At 32.8% G+C, this 14,907-nt stretch overlaps 1 protein-coding gene across 1 annotated transcript in view; it reads right to left on the bottom strand.

The window, feature by feature from the left end:
- BMP5 (bone morphogenetic protein 5) overlaps positions 1–14,907 on the bottom strand; it is a 112,931-nt gene that overhangs the window by 25,911 nt on the left and 72,113 nt on the right. The window contains exon 3 of the mRNA XM_077903579.1: positions 10,531–10,679. Coding sequence (XP_077759705.1) covers positions 10,531–10,679 — 149 coding nt within the window. The remainder of the gene's footprint in view (positions 1–10,530; positions 10,680–14,907) is intronic.

The raw sequence follows: 14,907 nt of genomic DNA, 5'->3' as shown, positions 1-14,907 counted from the left end.
AGAGGATTTTTTTCCACTCTTTTTAGGAAAAAAATGACTGCAATATGTTGCTCCCAAAACACGATTCAGACAGCCTAAGATCTCTTTAGGGTTGAAACAGTACCCTCACCATCAGCTTCGATGCTGGAAGGTAGGAAGGTGAGATGGGAGAAAGTATTGACTCACACTGACTTTTTGTAAAATAATAAATTAATAAAATTTGGAAACTGCATGCTTGACTGGCCTCAGGGTGAGTCTGCTGCATCCTGGCTTCAACTACAAACCTGAGCACCAGTTGACACTTTAAAAGGGCAGAGAGGGAGGTAGAGCTGAGGATTCCATGATGGGGAATATGGATTAAGGGAAAGAAAATGGGAGGAGAACCTATCAAAATGTATAAGTGAGAGACACAGTACACAGGGGAAAGGGATGTTCATTATTAAATTCAAAATAAAGAAATTAAATTTGACTAAATTTAATTACATATTGAAGTGAATCACTGGCAGAGGAAAAGTTACCTTCTTTTCAATTTATGAATTTATCAAATTAACTATAATCATGTAAGGGGCTGAAAGAAATGCTGAAGTAGTTAGATTTAGAAAACAAAAAATATGGTTAAAATGCTGTTACCTTTTGTAGGCCAGATCACAATTCGATTCCAGATATAAAATAGAAAAACCCAAGGGTAATTCCCAACAGATCCAACATAAAGTTCAATTTTGTTCCATAACAATCATTATTAATAGCATTTTTTATTTGGAAATTATAAAAATACATTTATTTTCTCAGTTTGGAATTTGTACAAAATTCATATAATTTATGACAGTCATCGCATATTAGAACTGGCTCTGAAAATAAATGTTAGATTCATGGGCAAAATTCTTAAACTTTCTAAGGCTGAGTTTCCTCATGTACAAAACAGGATAATAGTGAAGATAAAATAGACATTCCATTTAAAGAGCTAGCAAAATGCCTGGCATTCAGTAAGCTCTCAATAAATGTTAGTTGCCATTAGTTATTAATATTATTGCAATTGACCATCACAGCAAATTCATGATTTTAATATTTATTTAGAATGGACTAAAGAAAAAAAGAAAAAAGAATGAATGGACTAAAGATGTGTCTAGAAAGTAATACTCAGATTGATCATAAAGAACTAAAGAATATGAGATATTAGCATGGAAGAATAATTGATGGTAAAAAATACTGCAAAAATCAGAGTATTGAAAAAACAGATCTTTATATAGACAGAAAGTAAATTTTGATAGGTAGAGTGAATTGGAAAATATATGAAGTATAGTTTATGAAAACTGTATATGACTAATAAGAGAATTAATAAAGTCTTGGGTTGAGCAAAGTATAAATTTACCAGTGCTCCAATATTTATGTTTAGTTATTCTGGCCATGAATGGCATATTGATGATTTTGCTCATTTTTATGCAGTGGGAAAATAGCAAAAATCTAAAGCATACAGAAAAGATTTATGTTCTTTGACGTGCTTTTAAGACATTAAACAAGTTAGGACATCCATGGGTCACAGCTTACATGGCTTTAGAAAATTAACAATACTGATTTTAAACCCCAAGGGAAATTTATGTCATATTTATTTTCAACAGACATCTAGTCATTTTACCATAAAGATACAGAAATTCTTCTCAATAGAAACTTTTCTGAATCATTCGCATAAAATGACCAATGCAGTTGTTTCTTTCAGCCATTTTTTGAATATCTCTCCATGGCTAAATTCATACAAAGAATGATTTTTAGAAACTAATACATTCCCACAGATTAATTTATGTTGTAATATTTTTGAAATTCTATAGAAATATGATAGAAACAGAGCCACTTTAAAGAAAGTGTTCTAGAAAAATTTAGATTAAGTTTTATGTTTTGTTACAATACTGAAAATGTTACTGTGGCCCTTAAAGTAAAGGAAAGTGTGATCCTTCCAAACGCTGTCACAAGAACACTCTAGATATTAATAATTATTGATTATCAACTATGAACCTATATCTAAATCTCCCGTGACTACTTGAGAATGTGTTTATGACTGAATATTTTCCCTACACACACACATGCACACGCATATACTTACCCAAAGAGAAAATTCATGAGATGTCTAACATTTCTTGCTTCTCTTACTAGTTTATCCATCTCTGATTTTATACAATATCTTGAGTTTCAGTTTGAATGTAAGTACTTAATACCAAACTCCGTTAAGATGGTACATTTCTATTCACTGCACCCTCTCTAAATATATATATGTATAAGGCTTAAAGTACAACTTTATGCTCACAAGTTACAATTACCTGATAAATTATCTCATGCAATATAATGATGCCCAGAAAAAAAAAATCAAATAAATGATGAATTCTTCCAGTCACATTTAGCTCATTGTCTCACAGTACAAATAATTCCATAGCCACTAACTTTCATTTATTAGGCACCTTTTTTTTTCCTTGTACCTAAAGCTGTTCTTTTTTTAATTCCAACTTTGATTTAATTTCTGGACTGTGAGGCAAAAGTTTAATTTTACTTACTTAAGTATTTGAAGTTAACTATTCTTCACTATCTTCCTAACTTATTCTTAAATATTCATCAAAAAATCAAGCAAGTATGCTCTAATTATCCTTAACATTAAACAGGACATAAAGAACTACTTCATTTATACTAATATTTACCTAGAACAAATCATAGGGGTATATGTTCCTTCTTATTTTCAGAACATTTAGCAAGATATGTGATTCTTACAGTTTCTTGGATGTGGAGACTCTCATTTATTTATTTGAAACCAATTGTCATCATCATAAATTCAGCAAAAGGGAGTCATATGGTTTTATGAACAAAAATGACTTAATTGCTTTATAAGATAAAGTTCAGATAAGGGAAGAGAATATTATCAAATCTCAGATGTTTAAAAGATCCTCTGATAAGTGGACATAATTCAACTTTTTGAACTTAGATAAATAACGGGAAACTAGTCAAAACAGCAGGACAAAAAGAAAAATATCACCCTTGATCTCTGAATTTCTCCTGCTACTTATTAGCACTATGTCAGCTGATATTCAGATTAACTGGCCACATAGATCATCTGACCCTTGACACAGATAAATAGTCTTCTGACAACACAGAGGCTTAATGTGGAGATTTTTCCCTTGAGGTAAAAATGGCTGTCTTAGAAACCCTAAGGGTAACATAACAAACTTATTTAACCAAATGCTTCCATTTATAAATAACAGATTCCAGGACATCAAATTTAAGGAGATATTACATTAAGAACTTTTATCTGTCTCACATAAACATGCTCACATTCAATAAAGGTAAACAAATCTCAAGTTAGTACCTTGTACATTTGTTTAATATATAATGACACAAGGACTATAGATACTGGGATTATATTTTTCCAATTAGGAATATATACTCTGTAATTCAAAAGATGTCATAGAATTTTTGAAAAATCTGATTTTTTAACACAGCATATTTTAAAAAATTGCAGAATACTGCAATTTTGAAGATAATTTTTTATCAGTATGTTAAATTACTCTGCACTAGTACGGAAAATTAGCAATTAACACACACTTCGAGGCTTCAGAAAAAGTGGCTAATTCCATTTCTTATTATTAATGTAGATGGAGCAGCTATCAATCTCCAGCAGTGAACAACAATAACAACAACAACAACAACAAAAAACTTCATGAGTTAGAACCCTGGGTAATAAAAATTCAAAGATACCCACTTACAATCTAATAGTGCTGATAACTAAAGTCAACGGTGTTTTTTAAATTTGCATAGTAGCATTGGTGAAAATAATAGAAGATCAAATTGCTTTTAGAAAAGCTCTGATATGTGTAATTTCTAAAAATAGAATAGAGAAAACCCTTGTGTACTAACAAGCAAAAAAAAAAAAAAAAAATGCTCTAATTTTACCCCTTTGCAATGTCTGGGAAATAGAGCTGTTGACCAGCATAGGTTGTAATCTGAGAAGAGGCAACAGTTACAAGGGTTTGTTTCCTTGACTTTCAGGAAGGTCTTCTCTGATGTTCTTCTAATGAATTTGTAAGGTACCTTCCATCTTCCAATTATTTTATAGAAAATGGCATTTATTTGTGGAGACTTTATGCAATGTGCTATAAATATCATCATAACATATTTAGAAAAGACTCTTTAGCAAAGGCTATCAATATTTCTTTAATTATGTGTTCTACAAACATTAAAATACTGCTTGTAATTCTGCACTCTTTGTAAGAACACATCTTGATGTTAATAGGTTTATGAAGCCAAATACTAGTAATTTATACTGAAGCATTTTGGGTTGGAAATTTTTTTTCTTTTTCTTTTTTTTTTTTTAAGATTTATTTATCTTAGAGATAGGGAGAGAGAGAGAGCATGCACGAGTGCACAATGGCAGGGCAGAGGGAGAAGGAGAGAGAATCTCAAGCATACTCAGCGTCAAGCTTAGAGCCAAAGGCAGGGCTCAATCCCAGGACCCTGAGATCATGACCTGAGCTGAAATCAAGAGTCAGACCTTCAACTGATTGAGCCACCCTGGCACCCCTAGAAATGTTTTCTGATGGTAATAATATAGGCCAGCCTTTAATCAATCATCCCTATATGTATAAGCCTATCAAGTGACAAAAAGCTTGTTTCCCTTATTTTCATTTATGGAATTAGTTATCCCCCAAATACCTATATTTTCTAGAATAAGATGATTGGGACTCAAAAAAGCTACTATATTAAGTATTAATAATTTGATAATCTCTGGTACTTATGAATAAGCAATATAAGCAATCAATTAGTCATGATGCATATCTTTGAGTGTTCATTTCTATTGACTTCATATCCCAGATTAGAATATATTTTAAAAGTTCCCTACCAATATCACTTTATCAACCAAAGTTATTAGACATGAGCATAATAACATAGCTGTCTATACACTGTGCTGCCAACTCAAAGTTTAAGAATATATATCAACAATCTTACCTTCTTCTAGTGGGCTATCATTTTCAAATTTGTCTATAATTGTACAACCTCCTTATTAAAAAAAAATAAAAGAAATCCTAAGTTAAATGAGTGCCACCTGGAGTAAGTGAAAGGTCTCTGTACATTCTCTCATCCTAATATTCAGCATAAAGACGTTTTATTCCTGTCTTACCATGTGCCAGGTACTATCATCTAATATAGCCTCACGCTGTCCTTGGAAGTAATTACTATTACACTCATTTTATTAATGTTATGGCTGAAATATGAACTGCCTTGTCAGAGCCAAGTATTGAATCTGGTTTTCCTAATAATTTCTTTTTAGAATTAATATTTCCATATTGGAGCTATTTATTTGGTTTATTTACCCTCCTTATTTAAATTAAGTATCAAAAAATAAGAATCAAAACTTTAAATTCTAAGTTATCTGTAGCAATAACTATACATTTCTTTATCTTATATTTAAGTATCAAATGGAATTTATGAGAGTTTAATACCACTGAAATCTGTTTCTTGATTCGGCTACAAAATTAAATGAAACTTTGAAATCTCTACCTATAAATCTGAATTTTTACCTCGATACACTTGGAGATTATGCCACAACCTCATTCGAAGAAAAATGGATATTAGAGTCTTATTTAAAAAAGAACTTTATAATGTTTCTTGGACATTAAACAATACTCTGACAAAACAACATTTTGATGACTTGAATACAAATGAATCAGAAACATACGGATTGAATTTTCTTTGACGTATAAGCGGGTTTGAATAGAAAGGGAAAAAAGTCATTGGCAAAATTCATTCTGAGTATTGCCAAACCTAAAACGTCTGAAAACATAGGATTTTTTAAAAGACATTCTAATGAACCCAAAAATACTCTCTTTGTTTTTCCATCTCTAAATTATTCTATAAACCCAAGTTTGAAGACAGAATTAATTTACTTGGAAGATTTAAACTATATAAAGCATCAAACAGTGGGAAATTATAGTGTTTGGAGGGAAACTTTAAGTCTTAAAAGCTCAGAGCTTGTTAAACTGCTATCTGTGTAATAAACCATGTGTATAAAGGACAATGATGCCATAGATTTATTAACAATCTTAATATAGACCTATTAAGTCAGATAATTCGTGTATTTTTTATAATTTGGTGAGCTGAAAATCTTACCATAAATTATAAAACACACCTAAGCTTATTAAACACCATGAGAGAATGCTTGAGAACTTTGAAACTGATTTTGCACAAGTGGATCCAACCACCTACCTGGAATTTCTAGATTTAACCATTAAGAAGAAGCAATGTGGGGCGGCCCTGGTGGCTCAGTGCTTTAGTACTGCCTTCAGCCCAGGGTGTGATCCTGGAGACCCAGGATTGAGTCCCACATCAGGCTCCCTGCAAGGAGCCTGCTTCTCCCTCTGCCTGTGTCTCTGCCTTCTCTCTCTCTGTGTCTCTCATGAATAAATAAATAAAATCTTAAAAAAAAAAAGCAGCAGCAATGTTTTGTTTTTGTTAGTCTGCTCATATGTTTGCTTTATTTTGCGGAAACAAATGTGGAGTTCGGAGAATTATTCTGTATGAAAAAAAATCAATAGAATATCCTTTAACTCTCCTGCCAAATCCATAGCAGTTCATTTGTCAAATTTCTAAAAAGAATATTTCATAAACCGACATATTTTTCACAGTTCCTCTGCGAAATCATAATGTTACTTTTGATTTCACAATCTTTTGATTTCCAAAATATATATTTCAGTCTCTTTCTTTTTTTTTTTTTTGCAGGAGCAGGATAATCAAAATTTAATAATATACATCACTAATTTTCCCCTTATCTTATGACTGAAACTGTTTTAACTACTATACTGTGAGTTGGGTACAAAATTCTGCCCCTGTGTTACATCAGACTGATTTGGTTAATAATCACCCAAAAGTTACAGTTTGGAAAGTCTTCTTAGGAGTAATGTGTTTAGTGGCAGGTGGCATATACAAGTCTTTTAAATTGCAAATTCATTCAATGATCATTCAGGCCACGTTTTTAATACCTATCCACAATCTTCATTGTGCCAAGCACAGAGGGTGCAACTGTGAAGGAGAAATACACATCCTATGACCTCATGAAACTGACATTCATTCAAACATGTAATCATGATGGTGTTGCTGTGATTGATTAAAGCAGCAGGTCTGGTTCTTTTATGATGTGTGATCAAGCAACAAGAATATTATTATACATAAGTGAGATTTCATTTTCCCTCCATGATTTGCCTCCAAATCACTTTCCTAATAGCATCTGCAGTCATATTTTATATGAATGTTGTTCTAGCCAACTCTGAACTATCGACTCTTCCAGACTATACCAAGCCATTTTGCTATTCTATGAATTTACTCACATTGTTTCCTCATCTCAGAATGCATTCTCTCTTCCTGTTCTCTCACCACCACTCCACATATTTCCACAGCTCCCTCTCTTCTCTTCTTCATTTCTTTAAATCTTATTCAAATGACCTGGCTGAAAAGTTACCTGAACCATGGTCCTTTTGGCTCTGTACTATTTGGAATTGACCCTCTCTCCTTCATTTTCCTGGAGTGTCTTGATTGTACCACTATTTTTTAGCATGTAAGACATTTTACTTTTTCCAAAATTAGCTACCTATGTCTGTCTCCCAGATTCAACTTCCCTTTAACATGTTGTCTTCCTTGTATAGGTACTCAGTAATTTTACACCAAACAAATGGATAAGTGGATAATTAACACATGAATTTGGAAGCAGACTTTCCTGAGTATCATCCAGTCGTGGCTACCACTTACTTTTGCTGAGAAGTGTAGCTGCCAATTACTTTTGCTGAGAAGTAAACATATGTAGAATCCATTATTGCAAATTAAAGATGGTTTGCTGTGTTTGAAGCAATATTGCAATATCATGTTGAGAACATCAGCGGTAGTAATGAATGAAGCAATAAAAAGCTGAAGCATCTGGTTATTAATATTTATAAAGAAATGTCACAAGTAGATTCTCCATGAAGTAGCAGTTAATAAAACTAAGGTGCCAAGAGGGTCACCTGCTTTCTCAAGTTCAAATAGGCTCTAGCTCTGGTGAAAATCTGTTTTAAGTACTGCTTAAATGCACAAAGCCAGCTTGCCTAGCACATTTAAACATTTTAATATTTCATATCAGACAATATTAAAGAGAAAAGCAACAAAGGCTTTAGATAATCTGACTCAAGTAAAGGATTGGGAAGCCTGTGGAAAAAAGTGAAATATTAATTTATTTTAGGCTCGAAAGCAAACAAAGCCCCCCATAACTAATACAACAGTAATTTAAAGTAAAATTAATATATAAGAGAAATAAATCAAGGAGAGGGGGAAACTCCAAAATATAAAATAGTCCTTGGAAAAAGATCTGAATATTTCAACTATAAATTGAAAGCAAGATGGAAGCCAAATTATATAGATAGTAATGAGAACCAATTTGGAAAAAGGAGTAGAAAAACCAAAAAAGAGAAATTTCAGAATTTTTAAGTGGGTTGTGAGTGGGTAGGGAATGAAAGAGCTGATCATATTTCATAGATCTCTTGAGTTGTTTAGTTAGACATTTCAAGCATCTCCCCAAGGAGAAGACTGGGAGAAGCACATACCACTAATTTAATTTTTCTTGTTTGGGCCACATACCAGGGAAGAAACGACTGCTCACCCCCGCAGTGCTGATTTCCCAGTCACATTTCTGACCATAAATGTACAGTAGTTTAACATTGTAAGAATTCTTGCAAGATTATTTAAATATGTGCTTTTCTCCATCTACATTTATAAAGTTTGAAGTCTGACAATTCTTAATGGTAACCTCAAAGCCATAATTGGAAAATAGCCTAGAATTCAAAATATTTAAGTTGTTTATAAAAAATTAAAATCCACCATTATAATTAAAATCTATAGAAAAGTCTAGATTTAGTGGTAAAATATCTGAAACTCATCGATAATAGTACGAACTCTCTTTTTCTTGATCAAGATCTGAGGCATGAAACCTTCTTCTTCGGCTGTGAATCTGGTTATATGGGTAAAACAATGTCACTGTGAAGTCCTATTGCTTATAACAATGAACCTCCTTGCCAGAGACCCAAGTCAGACCCAACTTCTACTTAACTGTATTTTTTAAGCAAGGCTTTAGTAATACAGCAAAGAGGATTGAATAAGGCACCCTAGATCTACAGTGTCTATTGCCTGAGCCTACAGAAAACTAAAGGTAGTTGAAACTGAAATAATGCACATTCTGTAATTAATCATCCCTTTATAAATTACCCTCCCCAGGTCTAGCCCTAACATTCGCAGGATGTGGGGCAAGAAGACAATGTAAGCCCTTTTGGTTGATTTCTAAATATGTAAAAAGTACTAATAAATCATTAAATAAATTATGTTCTATTCTCTTATCATGACAAATATAATTTTAAATGACTTGAAAGTCTAGATTTGAATTTAACAATTTTTGGATGCTTTGAGTGACCAAAAGACACAAGGCTCTGAATAAATTGTCCTTGGCTTCCCCGGCCTCCTGATGGAATGTGCAAAGACCCCTTTCACCACAGTCTTTGTCAATTCTGTTTCATTTGTCTAATGCCTGCCCCTGCCTTTTTTCCTAATCACATCTTCCTGATTTTTGGGACTGTGGTTCAGATTCACTCACTCTTCTATATTTAAAAATCCACTGGGCTCTTCTCGTATGAAATATCACCCATTCACTAATATTACTATGTGATCACTACCTAAGCTTCACTCAACCGCAAGCCTCACAAGGCCAGTTCTGCACTTGCATACCATTTTATCTCCAGCATCTAGCTAAGCACACCACACACAACTGCTCAATGAATACTTGTAAGCATAAGAGTAATTTCTGGAGTGTCTTCAAAATGAAGATTTCCTATAGACCCTCTCACCCAACAGGTGATTCTGGAGCTATTGCCTTTGACCAAATATTGGGATATGTTAAGACCTAACGGTGTTATTTTCTGCAGTACTTTGTGCTTCTTTCTTTTATCTCCCTCTTCCCTTCCCCCCTGTATTATTGGTAACTCCTTTGCCTGTTTCCCTAGCACTACTGTATACATTTATCATATATATAAAGTTATATGTATCTTTATTTTTAGTCAAGTTTTGAGATATCTTTTAAATATAATAGTATTTCAATGTACAGTTCTATTAATTCTTACAAAATATATAGTTGTATCACTACCATAATAATCAGGACATAGACCCATAGTACTTTGTATATAGCTTTCTTTAGTATTATTATAATAGTGATACTTGTTTGCTCATGGTTCTTCAATACTTGATTAAAAACTCCTTGAGAGCCAGAAACAATATCTAATTCTTCTTTACTCCATCCTCAATACAGAGCCTAAAATAAATGTGTGTTGAGAAAATATGTTTGTAAATTGAGTAACTAGTTAATATGTTGCACTATCCTATGGCAGGTGCTACCTTGCACATTGTAAGTATAAAACATTCTATTCTATCTTGGTTAAATTGTATAGAAAGCTGTAACTCTCGATGTGTCAAAACCAGCACCACAAAAAATATTTGAAATTCATTGCTTACCATCTCCCGTTTCTGCACAGAGTTGTAAACCCAAATTATTCTGTGGATTAATTACCCAATGATTGCTGGTCACAGTGATATCAAAGACAAGCCAACCCACATCTAAAGCTTGGGCCTTCCTTGTGTCTAACAGGAACAGATCTGCATCCCTAAGGAGAAAAAGAACAACAACAAAAATTTAAAAGTGTGAACGAAAATCATCATTTCCTATACTTAAGTGAAAACATTCCAAAAGCAAATCTTTAAAATAACAAAAGTTAATTAAAGAATGAAGGGAACAAGTGACTCAAGTGATGAGTAATAAAATACAGAACCTTTTATTGTTGGGCCCCCAACCCAAATCTGGTGCACATTAGCAATATCTGAAAGTAATTTCCATTTTCCTGCTCTTCACTGGCCTTTACAAACTGACTTAGTGGTCTGGATTTGGGCTCTGAGAATCAGTGTTCTCTGAAACCCCTGTCTGTAAGGAGCCTTCGCTGGCAAGTTCACTAGCAAGGGTTAAACTAGGCAGAAATGGAAGGGAAAGTAGGTACTCTAATTTGGGTGGGTTAATGTGGATTGCCAAAGGAATGGAGCACAAGCAGGAAGTGATGCAAGCATCTGCTTCAGAGACATTTTTCCCTTCTTTTTCATTTTTATTACACTTTTTTTTTCATTATATATATATATATATATGTATTTTTATTTTTTACTTCATTTTCCATTTTGATTATACAATTATGTATATCAAAGGCCAAGAGGGGCTCTCAGACTGCACCACTAGATTATGGGATGAATCCCATGAATTGAGCAGCAGATGCACCCTGAATAGCTTTAACATCTTCTGCATGCATAAAACCCCTGGGGATAGTAACAGCTATGATTATGAACATGTATGTTTTAGGATAGTCTCCACAGTGTCACTGTGATTAACTCTTATTAATCTTTACTTTGGCATTAAATTTCCAAATGTATGAGCATTTGTTGAATGATAGCAAACTGCTTTATTTATTATTTCCTTACTACAGCTGCCTCTGATCTAAAAGTTACACATGTCCAACATTTAATCTTTACAATGGCTCTTCCTCAAAGTAGAATTGAAATATACCATTATGCATTTTATGACCTTTTATACTGTGCTGAATCTGTTTAAGGACATAATATTTATATGAGGAAAGCTAAAGCCATGTCATAATCAGCTATGTTAAATACTATTCTACTGCATTTGCCATCTATCTGCATCACACAAGTCACTTCAAATGTGGCTTTCAAAATGTAAAGAGCAATTTTTGAGTAAAACCAAATTACATATGTGTATTATTTCTTAAGACAAATACTCTATTATAATTGAAAATTTAACTATTTTTAACAGGAGTGAAGATTCCCAATGTTTTAGAAACTGCATCTTCATTTCTTTGTTTCAACTTGATTTATTCATTTTTTCACTAACCTAGAGAAGTTAAAATAAAGGCATTATGATTATTTAAATCATCTAGCTATCCTAGTCCCAATGATGCAACTTTTTTCCCCTTCACAATTTTAATAATAATGTTTAACAGAGGAGAGTTGCAGATACCTTTTCATATCTAATATAGGACTCAGTTTGAGATACCAAAGACATATGTTAAGCATATACTATCATGCAATGAAAATAGTCCATTAGTTATTACTTGAATTTTAAGGACCCATTATATTCATAGTGTGATGGGATAGCAATCGAATTCTCCCTCTTTTTCCTAACTTGGAAAACTCACCAAGTAAGTGGAATCCAAGAAAACACAAATTATCCTTAAATTCTTGAAATATTTGATATCTTTGAAACTATATTGTTGGAATAATTTAATCACATTATCAGTTTCTTAAACAGAATGAGTCACCTTGTAGCCTGGGAAATACTCAAGTGCCACCCTACTGTCAAACCTGCTTTCAATTTGAAATATTGCATAAATGTTCTATTAAGCTCTGCAGAGTTTATAATGCCACCCTTTGGCACGATATAAACAAATACTTGAAAAACAAAAAGAACAAAGAGGTAACATTTGAGAACAATTTCCACTAGTTAACAAATATCTTTAGGTAGTTATTCAGGTAATATTTTCTATTATTTTTAAATTATGCTATTTTTCCAGAAAAAGATCTTCAAACCATCCACATCCAAGTCCCCAAATTTCAAGCATGTGTGTGAAGAAGATGGTTTCAGTTGTAATCGATATATTTAGAAAAAGTATCAGCCAAAGAATTCAAGCAAGCCCTAAATATCTGAATTTCAGAGATGGAACTTGCAGTTTATCAGAAGGAAAATCTAGGCCGGTGATAGGGTGTGAAAAATCCATACATTTCTAGTTCCCCTCTGAAAAGTTTTGAAGTTTCTATTGCTTTCTTAAGCTCCACAGTTTCCTATTCTTGAGCAAAGTTATTTTATTTTTGACTGATAAATTCTATTCTTTCATTTTTCCTCTATCCTTTTATAAAAGCTCTTCTGCATTACCTACAGACAATATAATATGCTTTGGAAGAATCAAGTCTATTACTAATCAACACAATGGTAGCAAGTCTGCAATTTTCACTCATGTAGTACTTTTCATAACAGTCTCTTAAAAATAAATCCCTACCCATTCTGTGGAAACTTAAATGCGATTTCTTTTGAAGTACAAAATTACTTCAGTAGAAAATGGAACTTACATCACTGGAAATAGTAGAAATACTATATCCTATGAATAGTATAAAATAAACCTGTTAAAGTTGCTTCATCTTACTATTTTTACTTGATGTTTTTATAGAAATTCTTGAAATAGCTAATAAAAGATATTTTAAAATATTAATTCACTTAAAGGGAATGCAGTAGAGAGAAAAAATATATGCAGCAAAATATATTTATTTGTAGCAGAAATAAATCCATGATATAATTTCTGTATATTTTTTACAATCAAAATAATGAAATTAAAATTAAAATCTCCATTCCTGCAAAAACAATAAAGTCCATGTACATAGATGTGTACAAGCAAATATTTCAGAATAGTGTTGTGTTAGTTTTCGAAGGCTGCCATAAAAAAGTACATAGACTGGGTGGTTTAAACAACAGAAAATTATTGTTTCACAGTTCTGGGGGCTGGAAGTTCAAATTACGGTGTTGGTAAAGCTGGTTTCTTTAAAAGCTATGAGGGAAGGATCTGTTCCAGGCCCACCTCCTTATTTTGCAGTAGGTCATCTTTTCCTTGTGTCTTCATATCATCTTCTCTCTGTGTGTGTCTCTGTGTCCAAATTCCCCCCGCCCTTTTTTAAGGTTTCATTTATTTATTCATAAGAGACAAAGAGAGGCAGAGACACAGGCTGAGGGATAAGTAGGCTCCTGAGGGGGCCTGATGTGGGATTCCATCCCAAGATTATGACCTGAGCTTAAGGCAGATGCTCAACCACTGAGCCACTCAGATGCCTCCAGTTTCCCCTTCTTATAAGGACACCCTAATGCCTCATTTTAATTATCTCTTTAGTTATTTCCAAATAAGGTCACATTCTGAGGTACTGGGGACTCAGACTTCAATATATAAATTGGGGAGAGAGGGGAGCACAAGTCAACCCATAACACTATTTCAAAATATATTTTTTATAGGTAGAAATATTTCTGGATGTGAATGTTCTGTGTTTTTTTTTTTATGTTATAGCAATTATCATATTGAAATGTTTTCAAAAACAAATATGTGAAAGTAAATTTATACTGATTAAAATAATTCATAATCACTAAAATTTGTATTTTCTTTTTCAGAAGGAATTTGAATATTTATCTAGACTACAATATAAATTAGCATTATAATTTCTTATACAGATAAATGAAGTCATCATTCGGTTATTAAACACAGAGTTATATCTAACAGATAAAGTATTTATAGCATGTATATAGACTTCTAGCTTGTGAAACATATAAACATATTGAAAATACTTACTTAAAGTGAATAATATGTATGTATGTAGATATATTTATAGTTTGGTACAAATATATTTTGAGCAGATCTTACTTTAATCATGACCAGAGGCTTAAACGTGTCTAGTCATGGGGAATTGGTGGCTGTAAATACTGATTTATAATTTTACCACTTTTCAATTTACTGAGGAAAGAGTTTTGCATATGTGCCTTAGGAGTCTCAAAATACCAGAAGGGTAGGAAGGGTAGTACTTCACTAAGGATGGAACAGCAGGAGCCAAAATTCAGTGAACTTTGAAATGTCATCATTCTTATGACTCATCTGAAAATAAAGATGAATGGAATGAGAAAATTTTGACCTATGAAATTTGGGAAAGTATTATTTGGGGAGACACATTACCATCAAATGACATGAGTCGATGCTATTCGGGGATGTTTATAGATGTTAGCAATAGAATTGGTTACAAGTAACCAAG

This window comes from Canis aureus, chromosome 7 (assembly GCF_053574225.1).
Source record: "Canis aureus isolate CA01 chromosome 7, VMU_Caureus_v.1.0, whole genome shotgun sequence".
Lineage (NCBI taxonomy): Eukaryota > Metazoa > Chordata > Mammalia > Carnivora > Canidae > Canis > Canis aureus.
This window is presented reverse-complemented; position numbering and strand designations above follow the sequence as displayed.